The sequence below is a fragment of the Notolepis coatsorum genome, assembly GCF_963971535.1.
Source record: "Notolepis coatsorum genome assembly, chromosome: 8".
NCBI lineage: Eukaryota > Metazoa > Chordata > Actinopteri > Aulopiformes > Paralepididae > Notolepis > Notolepis coatsorum.
The window spans coordinates 125,550,928-125,577,696 of record NC_140172.1 but is presented as its reverse complement, the minus strand read 5'-3'; the positions used below and the strand labels follow the sequence as shown (position 1 = coordinate 125,577,696).

Here is a 26,769-nt window from a genome sequence, read left to right as displayed (position 1 = left end):
CATGTAACTGCATATGTTCATGTCTGATTATTGCATGTCCTCCTTACAACAGAGCAATTGGATTAAGGTTGAAAATAGGTGACATGCCCCTTTTTTTTCCTTTTTTTTAAAAGAGTGTTTGTAGGCTGGATGAGGAGGAGGAGACGCCCTGTTGACTTATACTGGGGGCTTTCTCTACACACACACACACACACACACAGTCACACACACAGTCACACACACGCACACACACACACACACACACACACACACACACACACACACACACACACACACACAGTCACACACACACTTACTTTATGTCTCTTTTCTCTCTCTCTCCTTTATACATTGTGTGTGTTTCTATGTGTGCCTGCCTTGCTATGCTGTTTACCCAGATGTTTTCCCACAACCTCCAAAGGCATCGGACCTCACCAGGCTCTTTTGTCTGTGCAGCATCTGCATACACACACACACACACACTCGCACTCACACACCCACACACACCCTGACAGACACACGCATACCTTTCATTTTTGTTCTCACACAAGCTCAAACTCACAGTCTTGTTGACACTCGACCTCCAGCTAACTGCTCCGTTCCTCACGCTCTCCTCCTACCTGATGGTCTTACAGCCCAAACCCACCGAACGCGGGAAGCTGGGGATCAGAGTTTCACTTTCGCTCCCATGTTAACGGGCATCGCTGTTCACACCGGTCGCAAGCGGGCGGGCGAGCGACTCGCAGGCGGGTCGCACATTTTTCCGCTTTGGTTGGATTCAGAGGCGTGCATTTTCACAGAAATACACTCAATATCTGCATTATTACCACACGTATAGATGTTGTTCAACCAGCTAATGTGTCTGTATCTTTCCAAATACAAATAAACCATACTATACATTTTCAGGAGTACAGTCACACTGATTTCATCATTCTAAAATAAATTCTAACTTTCTAATTAATTAGATAATAACTGGTTATACATGCAAAATAGACAATGGAACACTGGAACAGGAAATCTTAAAAAATTCTTCAATCGGGGACTGACTTACACCAATGTAAATGTGCCTTCCTCTGTGCGCTTTCGCCCGCTCTGAAGTCTGACTCGGTGTGGATGGCCACGCGCGCTGTTCTCGCACAAGGTATGTTAGGGCCGACCCCAAACGCTTCGAAGCTTCAATCGCTGCACACGTGGTGATCTCGATGTCAAAATCACTATTGCAACGCTTCGTCTTTGGTCGGGTTTCCTCCCAAGAATGTGCCTACGTCAGCATAAGAAATGGCTTGTATGAATTATAATGCAACATTCTTTATGAAAACTAGTTTGAGGACATCAGACGAATGTTCAGAAAACCTCTCCTACCACTTTGTCCTCATTTCCTCATCACGTTGAAGCTTTAGCATGGGAAGAGTGAAGCTTCGATTGTTGGATGATAATCGCTACTGAAGCTTCAAAGCCCAACAACTGGTAATCGGGACGGCCCTGGTGTATGTGCTCTGTGCAGCTTCGCACCAATCACCAGTGATCAGGCGTTGAGAGCGCTTATGCAGTGAATCTGGATAGCTAGCCTGCCTGCGCCGCACTGCAGTGGCCGATGTGCTGCTTAGTTTTCTCCTCGAATGTGTCATTTTTGTTTGTACGAACCCACTGGAGTTGGGTTGCGCAGAAGGTATGCTGTGTTTTTGCCTCCTGACATTCCTTCACTCTTCATGCGTTTGATGGATGGACATTGTTCCCTCAAGCCCAGCTCTCTTGGGTTCCTCCGCTCACTAATACCGCGCTGACCGCATTCGACTGGGAGGAGGACGCTCATCCGCGTTCACCCACGTGACCTCTTCACCCACGTGACCTCTTCACCCAGTGTTCTCGGAGGAGTCGCGTCATGAGGCGTGGGTTCACATCCTGTATTTTGGTGTCATGAGGTCTCCGAGTCATCCTGCAGTCTGGCTGTTTGTTTTCTACGTCTTTTTCTCGTGCAAAATTATGTGCGATCAGAACTGAGTGTACGCTTGGGAATCATAAGATTCTACTACATTACGAGTTATGAGATGTTGAGCTTTAAAGCTTTCTCATCCCATAGAGCTTTAAAGCTTTTAACATCCCATCTTAAAGTTTAAATTACCTTTTAATTTTTTTTATTTATTTATTTTGTATCCACTTTTTTCTCGTTTTTAAATTTTTCTCCCATCCCAATTTTGTATTTCCAATTCTCCCCTCCCCTGTCTTGAACGTTGCTCGACTATGCCCCCCACTGGTCAGTTGTAGGGAGGATAGAAGCCTTGCATCACGTGTCCCCTCCCGTACAACGAGGAGGCAGCCTGTCTCATCTTTTCACCTGCCAGCGCGGACTCTCAGTGGCGAGGTGTAACGCATGGGAGGCTCACACTACCCCCGCTACTTCCTGTCTCTGCTGTGCAGGCGTCCCCCAACCGACCTGTAGGAGTCACTGTCTACAACGTCCAGATTACCACCCATCGACTTCCACCCGCTACCTCTGCCAATTGAGTTAGTATGACGGCTGGCCCAAGCCGGAGGCAATGCTGACACCCGGATTCCAGACCGGAGTCTCTTGCATTGGTGACGAGCGCAATCTCCGCTGCGCCACCCAGCCGTAGATGCTGCACTTTGACCTCTTGGTATACTGTGTATGTTTGTTTGTGTGTGTGAGCTGGCTGCACAAAAGTATTGGAAAAGGTAGCCTCTCTGAGATTGCATTTTTGTTTGTGTGTGCATATTTAGCTTAACCCCTGGTAATACTCTTGGTTCCTCTTCCTCCCCCAATGTGCCCAGAAAGGGTGTGGAGTTTCGTTTCCTGTTGTGAACTCTAAATAGTGGTTAGTCAACATTTTAATTACAACCCTCAGTTTGTTCGAGTCTCTCTCTGGCTCTCCTTGGCTTTCATTTGGGCTCATGAAAGTCCGGCACATACAGTAGACTGACGCAGCATGCAGGCCTTGTTATGTTCATACGTGATATCTCTTTGTTATTAGGTGGGAGGCTTTGAAATCTTGTTTTCGGTTTTGCTGTTGTTGACGTTTCAGTTGATTTCTATTCCGAGGTTAAATTGGCTCTCTCCAGTCTCCACAAATATATTATCTCTGCTTTTTAACGGTAAAGGAATTTGTATTGTCGTTTCACCAATATAACCACATTCCCAGTTTGTATTGTCGTTTCACCAATATAACCACATTCCCAGTTTGCATTGTTGTTTCACCAATATTTAACCACATTCGCAGTTTGTATTGTCGTTTCACCAATATAACCACATGCCCAATGTCTGTCTTTAGCTGTGATCAGCAGCTCTATAGGTCACTCTGTCAGTAGGTCAGTCGGTCTTTTGGTCCACACACATTTCCCCACCCTCTGGCGGCCACAGGCTTCACCCTATGAGGCTGAAATTAGGCATAGAAGTATCTGTACAGCACAAGTACAGTACAGCAAAAAGAGGGTTGGCATCCAACCAGCGGAAAGTGCAAATCGTAATATACAATGTACATGTGATTAAGCGGGCTATAAGATGTATAAAGTGAGTAATAGTGCTAATCAGATGTATGTACAGAGTTGTAGTATTAATATGTACAGTGATACTACCAAGACACTATGGTAGTAGTAAGTCATACTGGCCAGCAGCGTAACTAGTAAGAGTAGGTAGGGATATGTACAGATATAGATATAGTGTATACAGACATGTAAAGATTATATGCAGGTATGGAGTTGGACAGATGGATGTGGATATATATATAGGTATAAGATATACAGCATTAATGAAAATACATATATATATACATTACATATCTATATGTGGCAAAGATATATAAAAAAAAAATCATGCTAATTGTTAAAAAAAAATGGGCATGGCAATGGGAGTGAACTATCGCAAAAAAAGGTGGCTATTGCGACTTTGCGCTTGTTGTTAATACTGTTAATACGCATCCTTCGAAAGATGTACTTGGCCTCGTAGGCATATTTTACCATATTACTGGTGATTAACTTCTTTGATTGCAAACACCTGTTTGCCACAGACAGACAGCTTAGTGTAATGGAACCCCCACTGTAACGTGGTTCAGCTGGCAACACTCGCTTCCTTTCTGATAGCATTAGCAACTGTTTGATACCATCGGACAGCCGACAGCCATGTGAAGAAGTGTTCATGTTGGCAAGAAATCGGGTGTTTTGCTTTAATAAGCTGCTTCCTTCCAAACTTCCTCTTCAGAGCACAGAACCCCACCAGTGCCACCACCTATGATGTTTCTCCACCATGTGTACTTTAATAAACCTCTCTGTGCATATGTTTTAAGTAAAAAAAAAAGAAAAGAAAAAGCATGTCACAGAAATTAAACTCTCTTTTGTATGCACATTATGCATTATGCACAAGATACACAGTATTTCTTCACTTCTGGCATGAACGGAGGGACTATTTTCAAAGGGACACGTTTTGTATGGACAGCAGACTCTATTTGGTCTGCCACCTGCAGAGGCGGTTAGCCAAAGCTAAATTCTGAGCCGTATTCTCATTGCTTACTCTACCAAATGATCTCTCTTTGACTAGAGCCTGCTTGGAAGGTAAGATGTGAAAATATGTCCATATTTAAATTGTCCATTCCCTTTTAAAACACAGTGGTGGTGTTACTGGTTTCAAGTTACTTGCTTAGTGATGTGGACTCAATGTATACTATGAGTTTAAACATGGGATGAATGATACAAGTGACAAAATATGGCATCATCATTATTATCCTTCGGACCCAGGGGGGGGGAAATCTATATCAAACAGTTGAATTTGAACCGAATCTATCTATCGATCTATTAATCAATGCCTTTTTTCTGTAGATATGTGACGATTTCCGCTACGTTAACACTTCCTACATGCTGCAAATGTTTCTAGTTTCTACTGAACTAAATGGAATGGGGTCGTCAGTGTGACTCTAAATGGAAGGTCGTCAGTGTGAATCTAAATGGAAGGTCGTCGGTGTGAATCTAAATGGAATGGGGTCGTCAGTGTGATCTAAATGGAAGGTCGTCAGTGTGAATCTAAATGGCATGGGGTCGTCAGCGCCGTGCCTAATCATAATTAATGCCTGCAGTTAGTGGCTTTAATGTTAGATTACAGTACATTGTAATTTCTTCCTTGTTGGCCAAATGAGGAGTCTTGTATAAGAGCAAATGTTTGAAGATATCCGTTTGTTTCAATCTACAATGCATGCCCCAGAAGAGTACTTTTTAAACGTTGTCGCATCCTGTCTAAATAACACTTACTGTCGATACCTCAGGTAGAAACTTAAAATGTAAATGCTAGAATCGGTGGTAAAGAATATGTAGGCTACATTCCATTGGCTTATGACAAAAACAAAGTTGTTTTCTTTCTTTGTGAAGCTTCATTTGGGGAGAATTTGTTACAAAACCTCAGTGAAGATGAAGCTTGAAGGGATGAAAAGCCTTTATAAGACGGGAACCCCTTGTCAACTTTTCAAAATCTATAAAATGAGAGCCGGGGTCATAAATCAAATAATAAATAAATCAAACCTTGTATGCTTTTGTTTGTCTTTTCAGGCCAGGAACAAGGAGACGGGCGCTCTGGCTGCTGCCAAGGTGATTGAGACTAAATGTGAGGAGGAGCTGGAGGAGTACATAGTGGAGATCGACATCTTGGCCAAATGCGACCACCACTACATAGTGAGGCTGCTCGACGCCTTCTACCACGACCAAAAACTCTGGGTGAGTGTTTTTGATTTTGGCCGTGATGGCTCGTTGCCGCCGTGCGAAAACATTGTTCTACTGGGCTTAGACTTCCCAGTCATGACCGTGTACTTTTTGTGAAAGTTCTCTCATATGTTCTGAGAGACTGTGAAAAAGTCTTAGGCACCCAAGAGTTTCTATATAAATAGTCTTGGATGTAAATAATTTTTTTATTAGTGTGTCAGTAGACTACTCTTAGTACATTTTCATTAAATCATTTTTTAAAGCATCTTCATGGTTTACTAATGCAAACATATGTTGCAGGGACTTATTATAATCATCATATTGGCGTGACTGTATGCATCAAAGGGTTAAATCAAGCATTTTTAAGTGCTTTAGAGGAAATGTCAAAATATCGCAATATATATTGTGTATCGTGATATGGCCAAAAACTATCGCGATATCATTTAGAGGCCATATCGCCCAGCCCTATAATTGTGTGTAACACGCAGCGGTCCCCGGTCAACGTTTGCTTTGCACCAAACGTTCCATCTCCTCCCGAAAACGGAATTTCAGTCCAGATTTGGCCAAATTCTGCAATATTCCATGTTTTACAGTTGGTCAATTCCGCAATTCCGTCCGCGATTCCGTGAACGCGGATTTCATATGGCTCTATATGACAGAACGCTACAATATTATCTTTGATAGGCCTTGTAATGGGAACTATTAAAGGGACAAAACGATGAGCCGTTTACACTAATGATCCTGAGTCATTATTAATAAGAAGAATAGGAACGTTTATTTCACCGTGGCCACAATGAAAGGACAGTTTACAGTCAAGAGACAACATGTTAATACAGTAGCGTCTGGCCATAGACTGACCCAGAGCGCTGTTCACACGTATGTTAAATACACAATTGAAATGACGTCCCCTAGACACCCAGATAGGTAAACAAAGTCTGCCCGAAGGAGAACCAGCCTTGGCTAGGCGGTGATGTTTCTAACTGGAATGTTAAACAGTCTTGCTAGCAGAGAAGAAGATTTAAAGGGACAGTAGTGTCTGCCATATCTGAGCACATTATATAGCTGGTCAAAGTGCACCAGTCAAGCTGTCGAATGACATGATAATATATTCCACGACAGCCTACGTGCGAATCTGTTGCACCGCCGGTAGCAGGTGCGCTCTTACGGGCAGCCTTGGTGGCGAGCTGCAGTGAATATAGAACCTTTATTTCAGCGGGGAACATAGGACCCTTTTTTTGTTCGGGGGCGGGCGGGACCGGGGAGCGTCTATGCTTTTACCAACGCGTTCGTGTTTCCGGGTTCCCGTTTTGCGCTCTGATTGGCCAGGTCATGTGACATGTGCGCCAATCGTGGGACGGCAAGTTCTGCACCTATTTCCGGGTCGAACAGCCTGCAAACTACCTAACGCCTAGTTTCTCACTGGTTAAGCTTAGGCGACTCTTTCGAAGTTGGTTAAGGTTAGAGTTTGGAATCAGGACAGGCGTTCTATCGCCCATGCTCTAAGACGAACTCTAACCTTAACCAACTTCGAAAGAGCGCCTAAGCTTAACCAGTGTAGAAACTTGCGGTCCCACGATTGGGCGTACATGTCACATGACCTGGCCAATCGGAGACGCGGAAACACGAACACGTTGGTAAAAGCAATCGGGCAACCGGGGAACATAGAACCTTTATTTCGGGAGCGGGGAATTTAGAACCTTTTTTTTTTATTTTATTTTTTTTAAACTGGGAACATAGAACCCGGGGAACATAGGGATGACCCCACGGAGACGATATGCAGTGCCAACTTGTGCTGTTGTATGTTGAAAACTGATGAAAGGACGACCTTTGTTCGATGTCATCCCTTCCTTCTCCCATCTTTCCACAAAAATTGTATTTGGAGGGAAAACGAGGACACACGGTGACATAAATGCAAAGCACATTTCCTGTGAGCCGCCACTAGGGGCAGAGTGGCTAACCGTGAGTGAGCCGGTCATAGATGTGCCTCATGTAAATAAAATATATATTTTTTATTTAAAATAATAATAATATCTGTTTATGACAAAACAGTAGGAAAAACTGGATTAATCCCATAGTCAGAAAGTTAGTTTGCTTTCCAGAGACGGGTGGTAATAGACAAACAGCTACTCACAGTTCAGGTCTAATGCAAGTCGACCTAAACTGAACAAGAACTGTCTCTTGATTAATTTGGTTTAGTCTGTGCACAATGTAACAAAACAACCTCATCTATTGTCTAAATTAATTTCCTTTTAATGTAGATGTAGCCTTTACTTATGCACAGGCATGTTAATCACAAAACTATCTTCTCCTACAATACACGTATTTTGAATTGTAAAACAAGTAAAAAAAAAAAAGAATGAAAAAAGGTCATCAACTAAATGGGAGAGGGCCAGTGGTGACATCACAAATCAACGGTGACCTGCGTTTGACCCCGAGAGGAACCTCTACAATTAAGACTGATTTCATCCTCCCTTTCTCTGTCTCGCTCTCTCCCTCTCTCTCTCTTATGCTTGATCCACGACTGGAGCCTCTCCCTACTCTCTCATTGAGTCAACTGTACAGTTTTCTACTCGCTCTATAATCTCCCAGTGTCCCCAGTGCCAAGACAAATAGTAGTGACCGTATGAATCACGCCAGGCCCCGACATTGAATATCTCAGGAATTACAAAGCAGGGTGAACACTAAAGATAGTTGTTCCCGTCCCTGTGACCCTACAGCACCACAGATGTTATTCTAAACTTTGATGGAATTTATATTTATTTCAAGTGCTTTTTTTTTCTTTTCTGTCCCCGAAGCACGTTTAGGAATGCGACTTGTTCTATCTATAATGACCTTTTGACCCTACGAACTGAGATGGAAGAACAATCTGACGAGCACGAAACATGATGTTAAATGGCCATATAGGGGAAGTAATTATTTTTATAAAAAATGATGTAACTGCCGTATAGCCAAGTGGACACACCCACGCTAACTTAATCATGTCACGTTCAGTCAAGTTTTTTTTTTTTTTTTTTTTTTTTTAACATTGAACATGAGATGAACATCATCTCATAATCCCATCTTGGAATCCTAGAGCTGATTAGATCAAATGTAGCTTTCAGTGGTCCGTGTCATTGTGACCTCATTAAAACCCTTTTATTACCATTTATAGAAGTCCGCCTGGGTCTTTTTTGTATTATTGGCTGTAAAATGGTCAAAGAATGTCGTAGGAGTATTGTGCTTTTGCCCCCTTTTTCCTGTATTACTTCATCTTTCAATATCTGGCAGTTATTTAACATTACTGTATGATATAATTGTGTATTAATAACCGTGAAATATCACGAAAAAACTGAATAGAATTTTAGGTGAGGGTTCTAAACTTCTGATCTTCCACCTGAGGGTGACGTGTGCCCAGGATGCAGCACCCTATATTGAGCAGATACCGGGCTAGAAGGGGGATATTGAGCCGATATTGGGCTAAAAGGGGGATATTGAGCAGATACCGGGCTAAAAGGCTAAAAGGGGGATATTGAGCAGATATTGGGCTAAAAGGGGGGTATTGAGCAGATATTGGGCTAAAAGGGGGATATTGAGCAGATATTGGGCTAAAAGGGGGATATTGAGCAGATATTGGGATTTGGGCTAGAAGGGGGGTATTGAGCAGATATTGGGCTAGAAGGGGGGTATTGAGCAGATATTGGGCTAGAAGGGGGGTATTGAGCAGATATTGGGCTAGAAGGGGGATATTGAGCAGATATTGGGCTAAAAGGGGGGTATTGAGCAGATATTGGGCTAAAAGGGGGATATTGAGCAGATATTGGGCTAGAAGGGGGACATTGAGCAGATATTGGGCTAAAAGGGGGATATTGAGCCGATATTGGGCTAAAAGGGGGATATTGAGCAGATACCGGGCTAAAAGGCTAAAAGGGGGATATTGAGCAGATATTGGGCTAAAAGGGGGGTATTGAGCAGATATTGGGCTAAAAGGGGGATATTGAGCAGATATTGGGCTAAAAGGGGGATATTGAGCAGATATTGGGATTTGGGCTAGAAGGGGGGTATTGAGCAGATATTGGGCTAGAAGGGGGGTATTGAGCAGATATTGGGCTAGAAGGGGGGTATTGAGCAGATATTGGGCTAGAAGGGGGATATTGAGCAGATATTGGGCTAAAAGGGGGGTATTGAGCAGATATTGGGCTAAAAGGGGGATATTGAGCAGATATTGGGCTAGAAGGGGGATATTGAGCAGATACCAGGCTAAAAGGGGGACATTGAGCAGATATTGGGCTAAAAGGGGGATATTGAGCAGATATTGGGCTAGAAGGGGGATATTGAGCAGATATTGGGCTAAAAGGGGGATATTGAGCAGATATTGGGCTGAAAGGGGGATATTGAGCAGATATTGGGCTGAAAGGGGGATATTGAGCAGATATTGGGCTAAAAGGGGGATATTGAGCAGATATTGGGCTGAAAGGGGGATATTGAGCAGATATTGGGCTGAAAGGGGGATATTGAGCAGATATTGGGCTAAAAGGGGGATATTGAGCAGATATTGGGCTGAAAGGGGGATATTGAGCAGATATTGGGCTGAAAGGGGGATATTGAGCAGATATTGGGCTAAAAGGGGGATATTGAGCAGATATTGGGCTGAAAGGGGGATATTGAGCAGATATTGGGCTGAAAGGGGGATATTGAGCAGATATTGGGCTAGAAGGGGGGTATTGAGCAGATATTGGGCTAGAAGGGGGATATTGAGCAGATACCGGGCTAAAAGGGGGCGTCTGTATCGGGAGAATTTCCCCCGATACTAAAAACCTGAGCTATGTGTGAACATGTCGGAAATCTAAGCAAAGTGACTTGATTTTCTGCATTTCCAGCGCACACAGTAAAATATTATAATAATATATGTCTCTAATGGAGAAAATGGAGAATATCTGAATATCTTTTGTCCAATGACCCCAAGCTAATGGTTTAAGTCTATACTGCCCTGCAGAAGCTAACCGCAGGAAGTACTTTTTTTTTATTGAGTTATAAGTCAAATTTAACTTCTATCTGTGTTGTTTTTGTGACAAGTGCAGAATTGCAGTAACGACAAAATCACTGGATAGTCGAAGAACTTTTTTACTTTTTATAAAAAATTTGGCTTCACTGTGTGCGTAGTTACAGTATACTGAGAAGAAATGGATTGTATTGGCGCTCTGTATCAGACAGCTCTGTATGAGATGTAGTTATCTGAATCTGTATTGGCATGTTTGTTTGACGAGGTCCTGTATGGCGTTGTGTGTAAAATATAGAGCAATCTGTCGTTCATGTTGCGACACCGGTTCAAAGGACGAGGTCCAGTCATCACTCATGTATGGCCGTCGGCCAGGACACTAAAACACTTTTTTATTGTTTCTCTGAGCAATAAGATGTGAATCATTCCAAAATATTTTCTTTTGAACAGCAGTCTGAAACAATACAAGTATCACGTCAGCTGTTAAACAACATCCTCGCGGTTGCTCTTGCGCACAGGCAAGAACGCACGCACACACACACACACACAGACACACACTCACACACACACACACACACACACACACACACACACACACACACACACACAAACACAGCTGTGTGACAACCCCAGGGCGAGTTGGAGCCGTGTGCTGGTCATAGCTGAAATTCCTGAGCGCGGAAGGTAAATGTTCCCCTCCATTCACAGAGACTTGTACGGTCGTCGTCGGTAGTGCGATAGTACAGGGTTAACCTTCTGTCGTGTGGCAGTGAAAGGGTTAACCGGCTGTTGGGTGGCAGTGAAAGGGTTAACCTTCTGTGAATTGTCGCAGTGAAAGGGTTAACCGTTTGGTAGTGTGGCAGTGAAAGGGCTAGTAAGAGAGCTAAGAGACTGTACGCTTGTGGTGTTTAACCAGTGGTCTGAACACTGTGCACGAGCAGCACCCCTACCTACAGCATTCAGACCACACGTTTCCTGTGCGTGTACGTATGTATGTATGTGTGCGTCTTTGGTAGGTTCTCAACGTTCTCTCTGATCTCACTCCCATGTCCTTGAAAATATGCCTTGTTTTCAGTTAACTATACTTTAATCACATGAACCGCACACGATTGCCTCGTGGTATTTGATGGTATAGGCGGATTTAGTAGCCACAATTGAGATTCTTGCTATATTTAAACGCTATACATCTGTGTGTGTGTGTGTGTGTATAAGAGAAATGTAAACCACTAAATTACCCTCCAGTACAAACACCCGATTATAGCACCTACAGCAACACACAGGATCCCAGTGGTGGAGGAAAGAACCCAGATCCTGCTAAAAGCATTGAGGTCCTTTTGTTAAACTTACTCGAGTATCAAAAGTAAGTGCACTGGTTCGACGTCGTGTTGTTGTTCATCTTTAGTGCATTAACCTCTATAGACCTGTTCTCTGTGTATACAAACATACCGTGTTCGAGGCGAGCCAATCAGCAATACCAACAGAGTCACGTGACTAAGTTGCCCCGACCTGCACGAGCTTCTGCACTAAAAGAAGTACAATGGGGCTCTATGACCATTGCACTCCCTTGACTAAATGTTGTTTCAAACGAAAACGGCCGGATGTAATTTTGCCAAATCAGCATGGCTGTGAGTGCGAGTCTTTCACCTTTTACATGGATTGATTGTTTAGATCGCTAGCATGACCAACAAATGCAAATATATTGTAGTCTGCCCAGCGGACCAGGATCAGCCCTGTGGTCCGCTGGCGCTGGACAGGGCTCTTGTTCTTTCAGCTGGAGAGTTGGGTGGAGGCGGCAGGCAGGGCATTCCAATGCCCACCCACCAGCTCTCTGCTTCCCAGTGAAAGATAGATGGAGATGGAGAGGGAGAGAGAGAAAGAGAGAGTAAGATAAAGGTTGTTTGTTCCTGTTTAGGAATAATCTTGTCTTCAGGCCAGGCCTACAGCGTGAGAAACAGGGGGCCTTTAGCACAGAGAGAGAGAGAGAGAGAGGGAGAGAGAGACGTATTGCTAGGCTACGTGCAGATATAGTATGGACATGTGCCTAAACACATTCGACTCGTGCTTGGATTTCATAGCAGTACGTGCCGTACTAAATAATCTGCCATTTGAATGTTTTGTTCTTGGATATCATTCCATAAACAAGCACATTGTTCTATTAAAAACTGAAAGCGGATATGGTGTACTAATGATGAGCCAGCATAGATCCAGAGCTATATACTACAGGAGAGATATGGAACATAATAAAACTGAAAACTGATATATAGAGTACTAATGATGAGCCAGCATAGACCCAGAGCTATAGGCGAGATATATGGAACTTAATATACAACTGAAAACCGATATTGTGTACCAATGATGAGCCAGCATAGACCCGGAGCTATATACTGTAGGAGAGATATATGGAACATAATATACAACTGAAAACCGATATTGTGTACCAATGATGAGCCAGCATAGACCCGGAGCTATATACTACAGGAGAGATATGCAACTTAATATAATACAGGGATATATATATATAATAGAACTCTTTGTTTGGGGCCATTTTGACCAAGCGAGCATTAATTCACTCTGCGCTCTGTGTGCAGCACACAGGTTTGCCTTCATGTGATGTGATATATGCTGGTATGGTGAGTGTTGAGTGTGGGCTCGTATGCCTACGTGTCTGTGTATAATTAGTATATTGTGTATAATTTGTACCCAGAGGGGAGGGGGAGGGGGGGTATAACTCTGTACTTTGAGACATTAAAAGAAACATATATACTGGATTAACCCCCCCCCCCAATATCTCACAGACCTCCTCTCTCCTTAACCACCCCCTCGGTCCCTCAGATCCACCTCAGCCAGCCTTCTCTCCAACCTTTGCAGTTCTGGGGACAGATCCTCCTCCTCCAGGGCTGCTGCCCAGCTGTGTAATTCCCTCCCCCAAGACATTTAGAGTCTTAGTTCTCCAACCCCTCCTCAAGTCCCATTTCTTCTTCACTGTCTTCTCTTAGCCCCTCATCCATCCCGTGTGTGTGTGTGTTACACTTGACTGTTGTTTGTCTCACTACCACCGCTCCTTGGCGTAAAGACACAGAGTTCTAGAAAAGCACTATATAAATCAAAATAATTATTAATAATAATAAACTTAATAGTAGATGAGTCGTCGGCAGAGGATTTTTATTCCCGTCTTCTAACAACTAGGGCAGCACATGATCTATTGTCATCATCACGGTACACAATTCAGTTGTCTAAATGAACGATGACGAGCAAATTTACCAACTCAAAATGTCTCACAAATGTGCATTTGAGTGTCTGCCCCTGCGCTTAATGTGCTTCCGATCTCCTAATATCCGCTCTCCTACCCCACGCTGCACAGCGTCTCCACACCCACTTCCAATTGCCACGCAGTTAAGTGTGATGCACGTTGATTGGATTATTCAAATGTTTGATTGGACGTGCCAAGACATGAGCGGATAGCGTGATGTGTAGCCAACCGATCAAAATAAATGCCTGTGTGTGTGTGTGATATTCATTTTCTCTGTGTTGCCCGGCCCAGTATAAACAACCCGACTGCAATTCCCCGGTAAATCTCTCCTCATTGTTCAATTCATCTACTATTCTGTTGCTGCCTCGCTTCTCACCTCTCGACCACCCAGCCTTGGACATTAAGGTGTCAAAAGAGCGTCAAGGTAAAAGTCTTTCTACGTGGTTTGAGAGAGGGTGGCATTTCTTTCTCTCCCGGGTTGGCAGTTTGGAAAAGGGTCTTTTTTATCTGAGCTGTCAAGCGGAGCTTTACACTCTGGAGATTCCTGAGAAAATGAGGTAGGAAATCACTGTCGGAGCGCAGGGCGGTGAACTGGAGTAGCCCCCTCTCTCTCTCTCTCCACGTCGTAGAGGTACGTTCAGGAAAGGAAGCATAGTTCATTATCCAACTTCTCCCCACTTTGTTGACTGCGTTCCAACTTGGCTCCGACTGGCAGGAATTCGAAACAAGTTTTCATACGTCGAATCCAACACTGCTCGGCTCAGCAGACGAAGCGGGAATCTTTCAACCGATATCCTTTGTTCCTGTTACTATTGATGAACACGTGATGTACTGTAGCAAAGGACAGCAGCTCTGTTCCCATTGTCATGTTTACTAAGTTAGCCACCCAGCCCATTTCATAGACGTAGGCCTACTGTAATTGATTGATTCGGGTGTTGTTGAACTAATAATGTTGGCGATCTCGTCACTTGTTGACACAAAGATTGTGTGACGCTGAAAGAATTGTGTGTGGTTGTGTGTGTGTGTGTGTGTGTGTGTGTGTGCTTTGCATGTAGCCTGGCCAGTCGGTTCACATCTTTCATCACAGTGCAGCATCAACGTCATTTGGACTATTCCAGGAATTTCCAGCGAGCCGAGAGCGAAGCTCTAGTTGGAGCAGCAACTCCGCTGGAAAAGTAGATTTACTATTGGAAACTAGAAATCACATCTCTGGGCCCGTATCTGTCACACTTCTGAGAGGAGAGCCTCCGATCTATAGTCACGGCTCGGGTCACGTGACCAATATGACCTCACCTGCTAGGATCAGCGTAGCTACGCTTTACAAATACAGGCCTTGATATGGTGCTAGTGTAGGTTATAGGGCTTGATATGGTGCTAGTGTGGTTAAGGCCTTGATATGGTGCTAGTGTAGGTTATAGGGCTTGATATGGTGCTAGTGTAGTTAAGGCCTTGATATGGTGCTAGTGTAGTTAAGGGCTTGATATGGTGCTAGTGTAGTTAAGGCATTGATATGGTGCTAGTGTGGTTAAGGCCTTGATATGGTGCTAGTGTAGGTTAGGCCTTGATATGGTGCTAGTGTGGTTAAGGCCTTGATATGGTGCTAGTGTAGTTAAGGCCTTGATATGGTGCTAGTGTAGGTTAGGCCTTGATATGGTGCTAGTGTAGGTTAGGGCTTGAGCCTTGATATGGTGCTAGTGTGGTTAAGGCCTTGATATGGTGCTAGTGTAGGTTAAGCCTTGATATGGTGCTAGTGTAGGTTAGGGCTTGATATGGTGCTAGTGTAGGTTAGGCCTTGATATGGTGCTAGTGTAGTTAAGGCCTTGATATGGTGCTAGTGTAGGTTAGGCTTGATATGGTGCTAGTGTAGTTAGGCTTGATATGGTGCTAGTGTAGGTTAGGGCTTGATATGGTGCTAGTGTAGTTAAGGCCTTGATATGGTGCTAGTGTAGTTAGGCCTTGATATGGTGCTAGTGTAGGTTAGGCTTGATATGGTGCTAGTGTAGGTTAGGCCTTGATATGGTGCTAGTGTAGGTTAGGCTTGATATGGTGCTAGTGTAGTTAAGGCCTTGATATGGTGCTAGTGTAGGTTAGGCCTTGATATGGTGCTAGTGTAGGTTAGGGCTTGATATGGTGCTAGTGTAGTTAAGGCCTTGATATGGTGCTAGTGTAGGTTAGGCCTTGATATGGTGCTAGTGTAGGTTAGGCCTTGATATGGTGCTAGTGTAGGTTAGGCCTTGATATGGTGCTAGTGTAGGTTAGGCTTGATATGGTGCTAGTGTAGTTAAGGCCTTGATATGGTGCTAGTGTAGGTTAGGGCCTTGATATGGTGCTAGTGTAGGTTAGGCCTTGATATGGTGCTAGTGTAGGTTAAGGCCTTGATATGGTGCTAGTGTAGGTTAGGGCTTGATATGGTGCTAGTGTAGTTAAGGCCTTGATATGGTGCTAGTGTAGTTAAGGCCTTGATATGGTGCTAGTGTAGTTAAGGCATTGATATGGTGCTAGTGTAGGTTAGGGCTTGATATGGTGCTAGTGTAGTTAAGGTCTTGATATGGTGCTAGTGTAGGTTAGGGCTTGATATGGTGCTAGTGTAGGTTAGGCCTTGATATGGTGCTAGTGTAGTTAGGCTTGATATGGTGCTAGTGTAGGTTAGGGCTTGATATGGTGCTAGTGTAGGTTAGGGCCTTGATATGGTGCTAGTGTAGTTAAGGCCTTGATATGGTGCTAGTGTAGTTAAGGCCTTGATATGGTGCTAGTGTAGTTAAGGCCTTGATATGGTGCTAGTGTAGGTTAGGGCTTGATATGGTGCTAGTGTAGTTAAGGCCTTGATATGGTGCTAGTGTAGTTAAGGCCTTGATATGGTGCTAGTGTAGGTTAGGCTTGATATGGTGCTAGTGTAGGTTAGGGCTTGATATGGTGCTAGTGTAGTTAAGGCCTTGATATGGTGCTAGTGTAGTTAAGGCCTTGATATGGTGCTAGTGTAGGTTAGGGCTTGATATGGTGCTAGTGTAGTTAAGGCCTTGATATGGTGCTAGTGTAGTTAAGGCCTTGATATGGTGCTAGTGTAGGTTAGGCCTTGATATGGTGCTAGTGTAGTTAAGGCCTTGATATGGTGCTAGTGTAGGTTAGGCCTTGATATGGTGCTAGTGTAGTTAGGCTTGATATGGTGCTAGTGTAGTTAAGGCCTTGATATGGTGCTAGTGTAGTTAAGGCCTTGATATGGTGCTAGTGTAGTTAAGGCCTTGATATGGTGCTAGTGTAGTTAAGGTCTTGATATGGTGCTAGTGTAGTTAAGGCCTTGATATGGTGCTAGTGTAGTTAAGGTCTTGATATGGTGCTAGTGTAGTTAAGGCCTTGATATGGTGCTAGTGTAGTTAAGGCCTTGATATGGTGCTAGTGTAGTTAGGCCTTGATATGGTGCTAGTGTAGGTTAGGTCTTGATATGGTGCTAGTGTAGTTAAGGCCTTGATATGGTGCTAGTGTAGTTAGGCTTGATATGGTGCTAGTGTAGTTAGGCCTTGATATGGTGCTAGTGTAGTTAGGCCTTGATATGGTGCTAGTGTAGTTAAGGCCTTGATATGGTGCTAGTGTAGTTAGGCTTGATATGGTGCTAGTGTAGTTAAGGCCTTGATATGGTGCTAGTGTAGTTAAGGCCTTGATATGGTGCTAGTGTAGTTAAGGCCTTGATATGGTGCTAGTGTAGTTAGGGCTTGATCTGGTGCTAGTGTAGTTAAGGCCTTGATATGGTGCTAGTGTAGTTAAGGCCTTGATATGGTGCTAGTGTAGTTAAGGCCTTGATATGGTGCTAGTGTAGGTTAGGGCTTGATATGGTGCTAGTGTAGTTAAGGCCTTGATATGGTGCTAGTGTAGTTAAGGCCTTGATATGGTGCTAGTGTAGTTAAGGCCTTGATATGGTGCTAGTGTAGTTAGGGCTTGATATGGTGCTAGTGTAGTTAGGGCTTGATATGGTGCTAGTGTAGGTTAGGGCTTGATCTGGTGCTAGTGTAGTTAGGGCTTGATCTGGTGCTAGTGTAGTTAAGGCCTTGATATGGTGCTAGTGTAGTTAAGGCCTTGATATGGTGCTAGTGTAGTTAGGGCTTGATATGGTGCTAGTGTAGTTAAGGCCTTGATATGGTGCTAGTGTAGTTAGGCTTGATATGGTGCTAGTGTAGTTAGGCTTGATATGGTGCTAGTGTAGTTAGGCTTGATATGGTGCTAGTGTAGGTTAGGCTTGATATGGTGCTAGTGTAGTTAGGCTTGATATGGTGCTAGTGTAGTTAAGGCCTTGATATGGTGCTAGTGTAGTTAGCCTTGATATGGTGCTAGTGTAGTTAGCCTTGATATGGTGCTAGTGTAGTTAGCCTTGATATGGTGCTAGTGTAGTTAGCCTTGATATGGTGCTAGTGTGGTTAAGGCCTTGATATGGTGCTAGTGTAGTTAAGGCCTTGATATGGTGCTAGTGTAGTTAAGGCCTTGATATGGTGCTAGTGTAGTTAAGGCCTTGATATGGTGCTAGTGTAGTTAGGCTTGATATGGTGCTAGTGTAGTTAAGGCCTTGATATGGTGCTAGTGTAGGTTATAGGCCTTGATATGGTGCTAGTGTAGTTAAGGCCTTGATATGGTGCTAGTGTAGGTTATAGGCCTTGATATGGTGCTAGTGTAGGTTAGGGCTTGAATTCAGGAAGTTGATTTTCTTTGAAATTCAAATACCGAAAACCTTTTCGTCATGCAAAGAATGTACTTCAAAGTCTCTGTGAAGAGAAGTCTTTTCACTCTGCCGCCATCTTTATAACAAGGTCTAACAAGACTAACGAGACCCGACCCGTTTGGTGAGCCATCTGTATTTTGTCAAAAGTTACAATTTTGTGATGGGAAAAAATACCTTTCCACTAGCTAGAGTCCTTAAATTACCATGTTACCAGTTACCATCAAAGCTACCACAGTGATCCGTCTCCTCATTATATAAAGTATCTGGTGTTATCCAGCCTATTTGTGAATGAGTGTTCCATGATCAATAAGTACAGTAAACGGCAAGTGCATGTTTACATTCTGAATTATTTGACTTGAGCAGGTGGTACTCTGTGAGCATGAGAACTATTTGATCAGAATGGAGTAGTAGTGAGTGCAGTCCGGCTGTGTGCGGGAGAGGAGGATTGGACCAGGATGCGCATGACGGGCCTCCTTGATGGAGCAGAAAGAAGAACTTGCATGCTGCGCTATGACGCCTGGATTTCTCCAAGGGGATTAGTGAAGGAACGCTTGACTTGACTTGTTGTTGTTCACAAATCTCAGCCTGTATAAGGCCTCATGCGCGTGTGTGTGCGTGTGTGTGTGTGTGTGTCAATTTGGTCTCGTCAGTCTCTGCTATCTGCGGCATGTCCTGCTGTATCGGCTCTTGCCAATCTTGTGATCGTGTGTCTTGTCGCCTCGAGGAACAAAGGTTAAGAAGACGTTGCTAATTTATGTGACTTATCTAACTCGTCGGGCCTACCGTGATAATATCAACTTACAGAACAAACATGAGATCATCCCAACTGTGTGGGATGCAGCACCCCGCCGCGCCTTTCAGATCTCCTCGTCGCTAGAGCCGATAATCCGCGAAGGCCGTCATTAATTAACCACCAGGCCGGGATGAGAGGAGGCACGCCTGAGAACATCCTGAGATGTTATCGACCTCCTATGGAGCCCTTTGTTTTACCTGTGGGTGCTGGCCAAGACTGACAATCATTTTATCCGGTTTCAATACGTGTGCGTGTGTGTGTGTGTGTGTGTGTGTGCGTGCATACATACCAGTACAGTATAGGCACATGCACTTTGTCTTGTGTACGCCTTTGTTCAAGTATGTGTACGTCTCTTTGTACTCGTCTCTGCTCACATGAGCGGTGGTTCTCTCTCTATGTTTTAGTCTCAAGTGAAACTCCGCACCCTGTCCAGTGTCCTGGGTGATTCTTTTGACTGTAGAAAATGGCTAGCATTAGATCGTTTGTTATGACAACAGGAGTGTGCTTAATAGTGTGCGTGTGCATTTGTGCGTGTGTGTATGTGATTATGTAAGTATGAGATCACACAGCAGGTATGCTGTAGGCCGCACACAGGGTTGACTCTGTGACACGGCATCACAATTAGGGATGCACTGATCCGATACTCGCTAACGGTATCGGGCCGATACTGAGCGAAATTCAATGGATCGGGTATCGGCTACAGATGGTCGATCCGTTACAAACGCCTCGCGCTTCACTAGCGGCACAGCCGTGCATGATTGAGTAGAGGAAAATTGGGCCCAGCTTCCCTGAATGGATTCGGCTTGATGAGATATTGGCCAAAGGTTTAGGATTTATTTTCCTTAGCCTATATAGCAATACCTATGAGCAGAATTGGTTGAAGGTTTAGCGACATGTCCGCCTCACTCCCTTCTGTGTGTGTCAGCTGAGTCGCTAAAAACATTAGCTTGTTAGCTAACTATCTTAACAAAGCTAACATATAGCTGCATATAGCCACCATTGTGGCTCTTCAACTAAAACATCTCCAGGAGTGACTGTAGATCCATGTTCACCTTGATTAGTCCAGTAAACACACCATGGCATAATTGAGTCTAGCGTATCAGTCACACTGTCAATCAACTGGAACTGGATACGTCTGATGAATAACTCCTTAATCACAATACTACTGTATAACTATGTACACATTGTCTTAAACACACAAGCATGCATGCATTACAATACACACACACACACACACACACGCACACGCACACACCATAGTAACAACAATACAGTGAACCTTAAAACTTGAGTCTAATGAAGCCAATAAACTCAAGGGCGTGGAACAAAAAAAATCACCACTTAAATATTTTTTTGGCTCCACATTAACTTGTATGACACATTCTGGAGTCGCTCTTGACGGCGGTGTCGAGGGAAGTGTGTGTGTGTGACTATGTAAGGAGAGGAAATCTAGGAGGGTCATTCTTGGAAGTTATCCTCTTCTTGTTCTCTCTCTCTCACTCTTTCTGTCTCTCTGCCCCCTCCTTTTCTCAATCTCTCTCTCCACCTGCCTCTTTATCTCTCTCTCACTCACTCTTTTGGTCTCTCACTCTTTCTCCAACACTCTCTCTCTCTCTCTCTCTCTCTCTCTCTCTCTCTCTCTCTCTCTCTCTCTCTCTCTCTCTCTCTCTAGCATTTGTTTAGCTGTGTTCCTCAGGCTGACAGTTTGTTACCAAATACTTCACAGTGACTCCCCACTGCACGGAGGACTGTTCCGCCCCCAGCAATGTGTGTGTGCCTGCATGCTTGTGTGTGTATACTGTGTGCATATATCATACTCTCACAACGTTAACACCAGAATCAGTGTATTTGACTCTAATAAAGACTACATTTACAACCAGCTCAGTGTGCATTTATTTCGGTCAAGTCCAATATACACATTTTTCTTCTTTTTTTTGAGCAAAGGGACATTCCACTAGACTGGTGAGTAGACACTACAGTGTACTAGCAAGCAAATCGATATTTGGTTCTCAGAAATAAATCATAAGGCCCTAGTTTAGAAATGCAGAACAATGGCATTTAACATCTAATCTCATCTTGGGAGCATGGACTGTTTCCATGTTGACACATTGGTTCAGTGAATTGATGGAAGACATTAGGCAATGACGTTCACCACTGAGCACCATTAATCAATGTCTTGGAGTCACATATACTATCTATCTGTAATACTGATAATGTTATTTGACTCCCTTGGCTTGGAAGGGGAAACCTCGTTTCCTTTTGGGGGCTGTGTGTTGGTAGTATGGTGTGTTTCCAGAGAAAGTGATGGTGAAACTGTCATAAACTGCCAAGGGGAAACCTAGTTTCCTTTTGGGGGCTGTGTTGGTAGTATTGTGTGTTTCCAGAGAAAGAGATGGCGAAACTGTCATAAACTAACAATACAACTCTACTTACTTTCTGCAACCTGATTCTCATCTTCCTCTCTCCTCTTCCTCCCCCGCAGATCATGATCGAGTTCTGCCCCGGAGGCGCTGTGGACGCCATAATGCTCGGTACGTTTCCTCCCTGTCTCTCTCTCTCTGTTTATCTCTCTGTCTCTCTGTCTCTGTCTCTCTCTATCTCTCTTTCTCTCTCTCTTCAACGTTTCCTCCCATTTCCCAATTTAGCCGTTACGCCAATTCCTTCCTGGTCACTACCCTGCTGTTGGTCTGAGGAGGGTGTAGAGACAACCACATGCTACCTTACTGTCTGTCTGAGGAGGGTGTAGACTACCACATGCTACCTTACTGTCTGTCTGAGGAGGGTGTAGACTACCACATGCTACCTTACTGTCGGTCTGAGGAGGGTGTAGACAACCACATGCTACTTACTGTCGGTCTGAGGAGGGTGTAGACAACCACATGCTACCTTACTGTCTGTCTGAGGAGGGTGTAGACTACCACATGCTACCTTACTGTCGGTCTGAGGAGGGTGTAGACAACCACATGCTACCTTACTGTCGGTCTGAGGAGGGTGTAGACAACCACATGCTACCTTACTGTCTGTCTGAGGAGGGTGTAGACAACCACATGCTACCTTACTGTCGGTCTGAGGAGGGTGTAGACTACCACATGCTACCTTACTGTCGGTCTGAGGAGGGTGTAGACAACCACATGCTACCTTACTGTCGGTCTGAGGAGGGTGTAGACAACCACATGCTACCTTACTGTCTGTCTGAGGAGGGTGTAGACTACCACATGCCTCCTCCCGATACATGTGGAGTCGCCAGCCGCTTCTTTTCACCTGACTGCGAGGAGTTTCACTGGGAGAGCGCAAATCTTCCCCGGATCCCCTCCCTGCGACCGACCAGTAGGAGTCACTGTTACAGCAACCGGGACTCGTACCCCACCGGCTTCCCACCCGTCAACACCGCCAATTGTGTTCGTAGGGAGCCGTAGGTGCTGCTGACATCCGCCCCAGTGCTTAGACTAGGGATGCTCCGATATTGGTGTCGGTATCGGCCGCCGATATCAGTAAAATAGCTGGATCGGGTATCTGTAAAAAATATATATATATTGATTTATTTTTTTGTTTTGTTTTTTAAATAAGAAATAAAATAAGAAATAACCATTCAGTACATTTATATCTGTGTTAATTTGTTACATTTAGTTTCACTAAGTTAGGAAAGTAATGTTTTAAGTCAAGCCTGATGTTGCCTTGCACAAAAGAATGATCCCAGTCTCGATCCCAGTCTCTTCCACACAGTGACAGTGAGGCATACAGTTTATTAATTGAATGAATGAAGTTTATTTTCTGTCTTTGTTTACAACAAATCAAAAACACACTTGTGATCCTTTACAATTCTTAAAAACAAAATATATTTTAATATATAAAAAAAAGAAAACGTGGAATATATATATATTTTTTTGTAACTTTTTTTGTAAAAAAAAATGGACAATGGGTATCGGTATTAGCCGATACCCAAACCCAGGTATCGGTATCGGGACTGAAAAAGTCGGATCGTGCATCCCTAGTTTAGACCTCTACATGACGCAGCAGCACCAGTGTTTAGACCTCTACATGACCCAGCAGCACCAGTGTTTAGACCTCTACATGACCCAGCAGCACCAGTGTTTAGACCTCTACATGACCCAGCAGCACCAGTGCTTTAGACCTCTACATGACCCAGCAGCACCAGTGTTTAGACCTCTACAGTCTACATGACCCAGCAGCACCAGTGTTTAGACCTCTACATGACCCATCAGCACCAGTGTTTAGACCTCTACATGACCCAGCAGCACCAGTGTTTAGACCTCTACATGGCCCAGCAGCACCAGTGCTTAGACCTCTACATGACCCATCAGCACCAGTGTTTAGACCTCTACATGACCCAGCAGCACCAGTGTTTAGACCTCTACATGGCCCAGCAGCACCAGTGTTTAGACCTCTACATGACCCAGCAGCACCAGTGTTTAGACCTCTACATGACCCAGCAGCACCAGTGTTTAGACCTCTACATGACCCAGCAGCACCAGTGTTTAGACCTCTACATGACCCAGCAGCACCAGTGTTTAGACCTCTACATGACCCAGCAGCACCAGTGTTTAGACCTCTACATGACCCAGCAGCACCAGTAGGGTTGGGTACTGTTCACATTAAAAATGTAATCTACCTACTAGGGCTGGCGATTCTTGCTCAAATGTGAATCATGATTCTCACACAATTCTTATTTTTTCAATAAAATCATTTATTTCACTCTTTCTTAAACAGACAACATAACGTATCAAAGTGCTTGACTTAAACTTGAACATAACATATATGAAAGTGCTTGACTTAAACTTAAAAGTATCTTGTAACATACAAAATAACTCGAGTCAGAATCGTCATAATTTAAAAAAGTAAAGTAAAAAGTATTTTTTTTTATATATATAATTAAAAAAAATTGTTTTATTCGTCATAATTTAGAAATAAGATTGCATAGGTCTATGAATTGAGATCGAATTTTTTTTCGATTAATTGCCCAGCCCTACTACCTACCTAAGTTATAAGTTGTAATAAAGAATTCCAAACTTCAAATGATTTATTATTAGGGATGCCCCGATCGATCGGCCAGCGATCGATATCAGCCGATATTCAGTATAAATATGAGATTGGGGAATTCCGATAATGCTTTCTAGTCGGCGATTGCGAAAACCGATCAAAACATGAGCCAATTCTCAGCGGAGTAGGTGTCATTGTCTCATGTTAAAACATCTCTCTCTCTCTCGCTCCTCTCTCTCTCTATACCCCCTCCTCCTCTTTTCTGTGTTTTCATAAGCATTCCACTGCTCTCCCTCCCCGTCAGTAGTCGTGTTCCACACCTGCAGCGGTGCACCGTGGTGTCCGTGTCTCTTCACTGCAGTTTCTACAGGGGATATGACTCTATTATGGAGGCGTGGCAGAGCTGGCGGCCGGTGACATCAGTAGTAATGCACCCTAGCTCTGCTCTTATTCTAAAGCTACAGTCCGTAGGTTGGAAAACTGCAAACTGTGCCTCTTCAGCACAAATGGGAATGAAATGGGAAAACGATTAAACCGAAATAGAACCACACGATCTGCACGTCGAATTAGAAACAGATTTTCATCTGTATTTCATTCAAATATTTCATTTTGAGTTCATGATTTAATTTCTCGCTCCCTTAAGTGGGGCTCTGCACTCCTGACTCTGCAAACCAAAAACACAGCATTAAGTATTGACCGCCGGTGGACTCCCGATTGGCCATCGCGGTTCGACTGTCCGAGGGGGGGGGGGGACGGGGGACGGTTGCGGTTGGTTGGCTGGCGAAAAACGGGCGGGGCTTGAGATGGTTAAATTCGGTGTTGTGTCTTTTTTTTTAAGCTCTAGAGAGCGTTGGGCTGGAGCACCTCGTGGGAATTCCCCCTGGTGTGTTTGTACAGGGTAATCCACGTCCTCGAATAACCGGCTGTAGCCCCCCCCCACTACACCTAAAACAACACAGAGGGAGCGGAGCACAGCGGGCCTGGCTCAGAGTTGGCAAACCTCTGCTGATCTTAGTACAAATGATCAAATTAACACTTACAATCTTGCTAATTATTGTATATCATTTTGCAGATCCTGCAAGTAGTGTAAGATCGTATATACGATGCATGTCATTTTACTGAACATTCTTGCAATTGTTCCACCTCATGTCATCATGAATCAAAACAAAATCATTTTTTGGTGCTGTGAACCGAACCTTTTCAGATCGATTTTCAGTTTCAAACCGTGTTCCCGGGACCCAGTTTTCCTCTTAAGGAGAGCTTGTTTATTCAATTATACAAATGTGCCTCTAAATTATTATCTTGTTAACATATTCAACCAGTGGTTATATGCTTCCCACAACTCCCCTCAGAGAGTTGTGCAGCTGTTGAACCCTTGGGCACAGTGTAGCCTATATTAGTAGGCACACTGAGTGGGGGAATGTGCAAGGTGTACAATAAAAACAAATAAAAAGAAAAGTCTCTACAATTATATTTTGAGGCTTTCAATTCAGACTGAAAACTAAACCCTTCCCTCTCTCTTTCTCATCTCATTCCCATGTGTCTCCTCTTGGCTCCTCTCTCTCTCTCTCTCTCTCTCTCTCTCTCTCTCTCTCTCTCTCTCTCTCTCTCTCTCTCTCTCTCTCTCTCTCTCTATCTCTCTCTCCACTGTCTGTCTCCTTCCCGCCTCGTCTCCTCTTGGCTCTCTTCCGATGTCTTCCCCCAATGTCTCAAATGTCTTCCCCAACGTCTACATTCCCCCTACGCTCTCGCTACCCACTCACTTCCCTCTCTTTATTACACTATTCTGTCTGCCCCCACTGTAGAGTTGGACCGTGGGCTGTTGGAGCCTCAGATCAAGGTGGTCTGTCGCCAGATGCTGGAGGCCCTGGTCTACCTCCACAGCATGAAGATCATCCACAGGGACCTCAAGGCCGGCAACGTGCTGCTCACCCTGGACGGGGACGTCAAACTAGGTAAGAAGGGCTTCACGTTTTGTCTTGTCCGATATAGGGCTGTCTTAAATACTTTGAAGCTTCGAAGCTTCGTTCGATGGGCATGGGATTCGAATATGAAAATATTATAAAAAAAAAAAAAATTGCTAAATCAACTCTGCCTCTCTTTGTTAACACTTTGATTGCCTAAGGCTAAATTCATGATATACCATCCCTTGCCAGCTCTATTTGTCTATGGAGAAGTTCCCCTTCTTTGCAGGGCTATAACTTTTTAAATTCTATTGCTAGATTGCCATTATTAGGGCCCATTCAAGGTCCTATATGTATTGTTCATGGTGTAGCAACGTTAAACTTTTTCATTCACATATTCATACTAAAATATGGTCTAAGGTATAAGTATGTTTTCATCTCTTTCTGCAGCTTTCTCCAGAACGTGAT

General features: G+C 44.0%; 1 protein-coding gene across 1 annotated transcript in view; it reads left to right on the top strand.

Moving 5' to 3' along the window:
• The window catches only part of stk10 (serine/threonine kinase 10), a 97,030-nt gene that overhangs the window by 20,250 nt on the left and 50,011 nt on the right, over window positions 1-26,769 (top strand). The window contains exons 2-4 of the mRNA XM_084320911.1: window positions 5,527-5,691; window positions 21,882-21,930; window positions 26,203-26,352. Coding sequence (XP_084177037.1) covers window positions 5,527-5,691; window positions 21,882-21,930; window positions 26,203-26,352 — 364 coding nt within the window. The remainder of the gene's footprint in view (window positions 1-5,526; window positions 5,692-21,881; window positions 21,931-26,202; window positions 26,353-26,769) is intronic.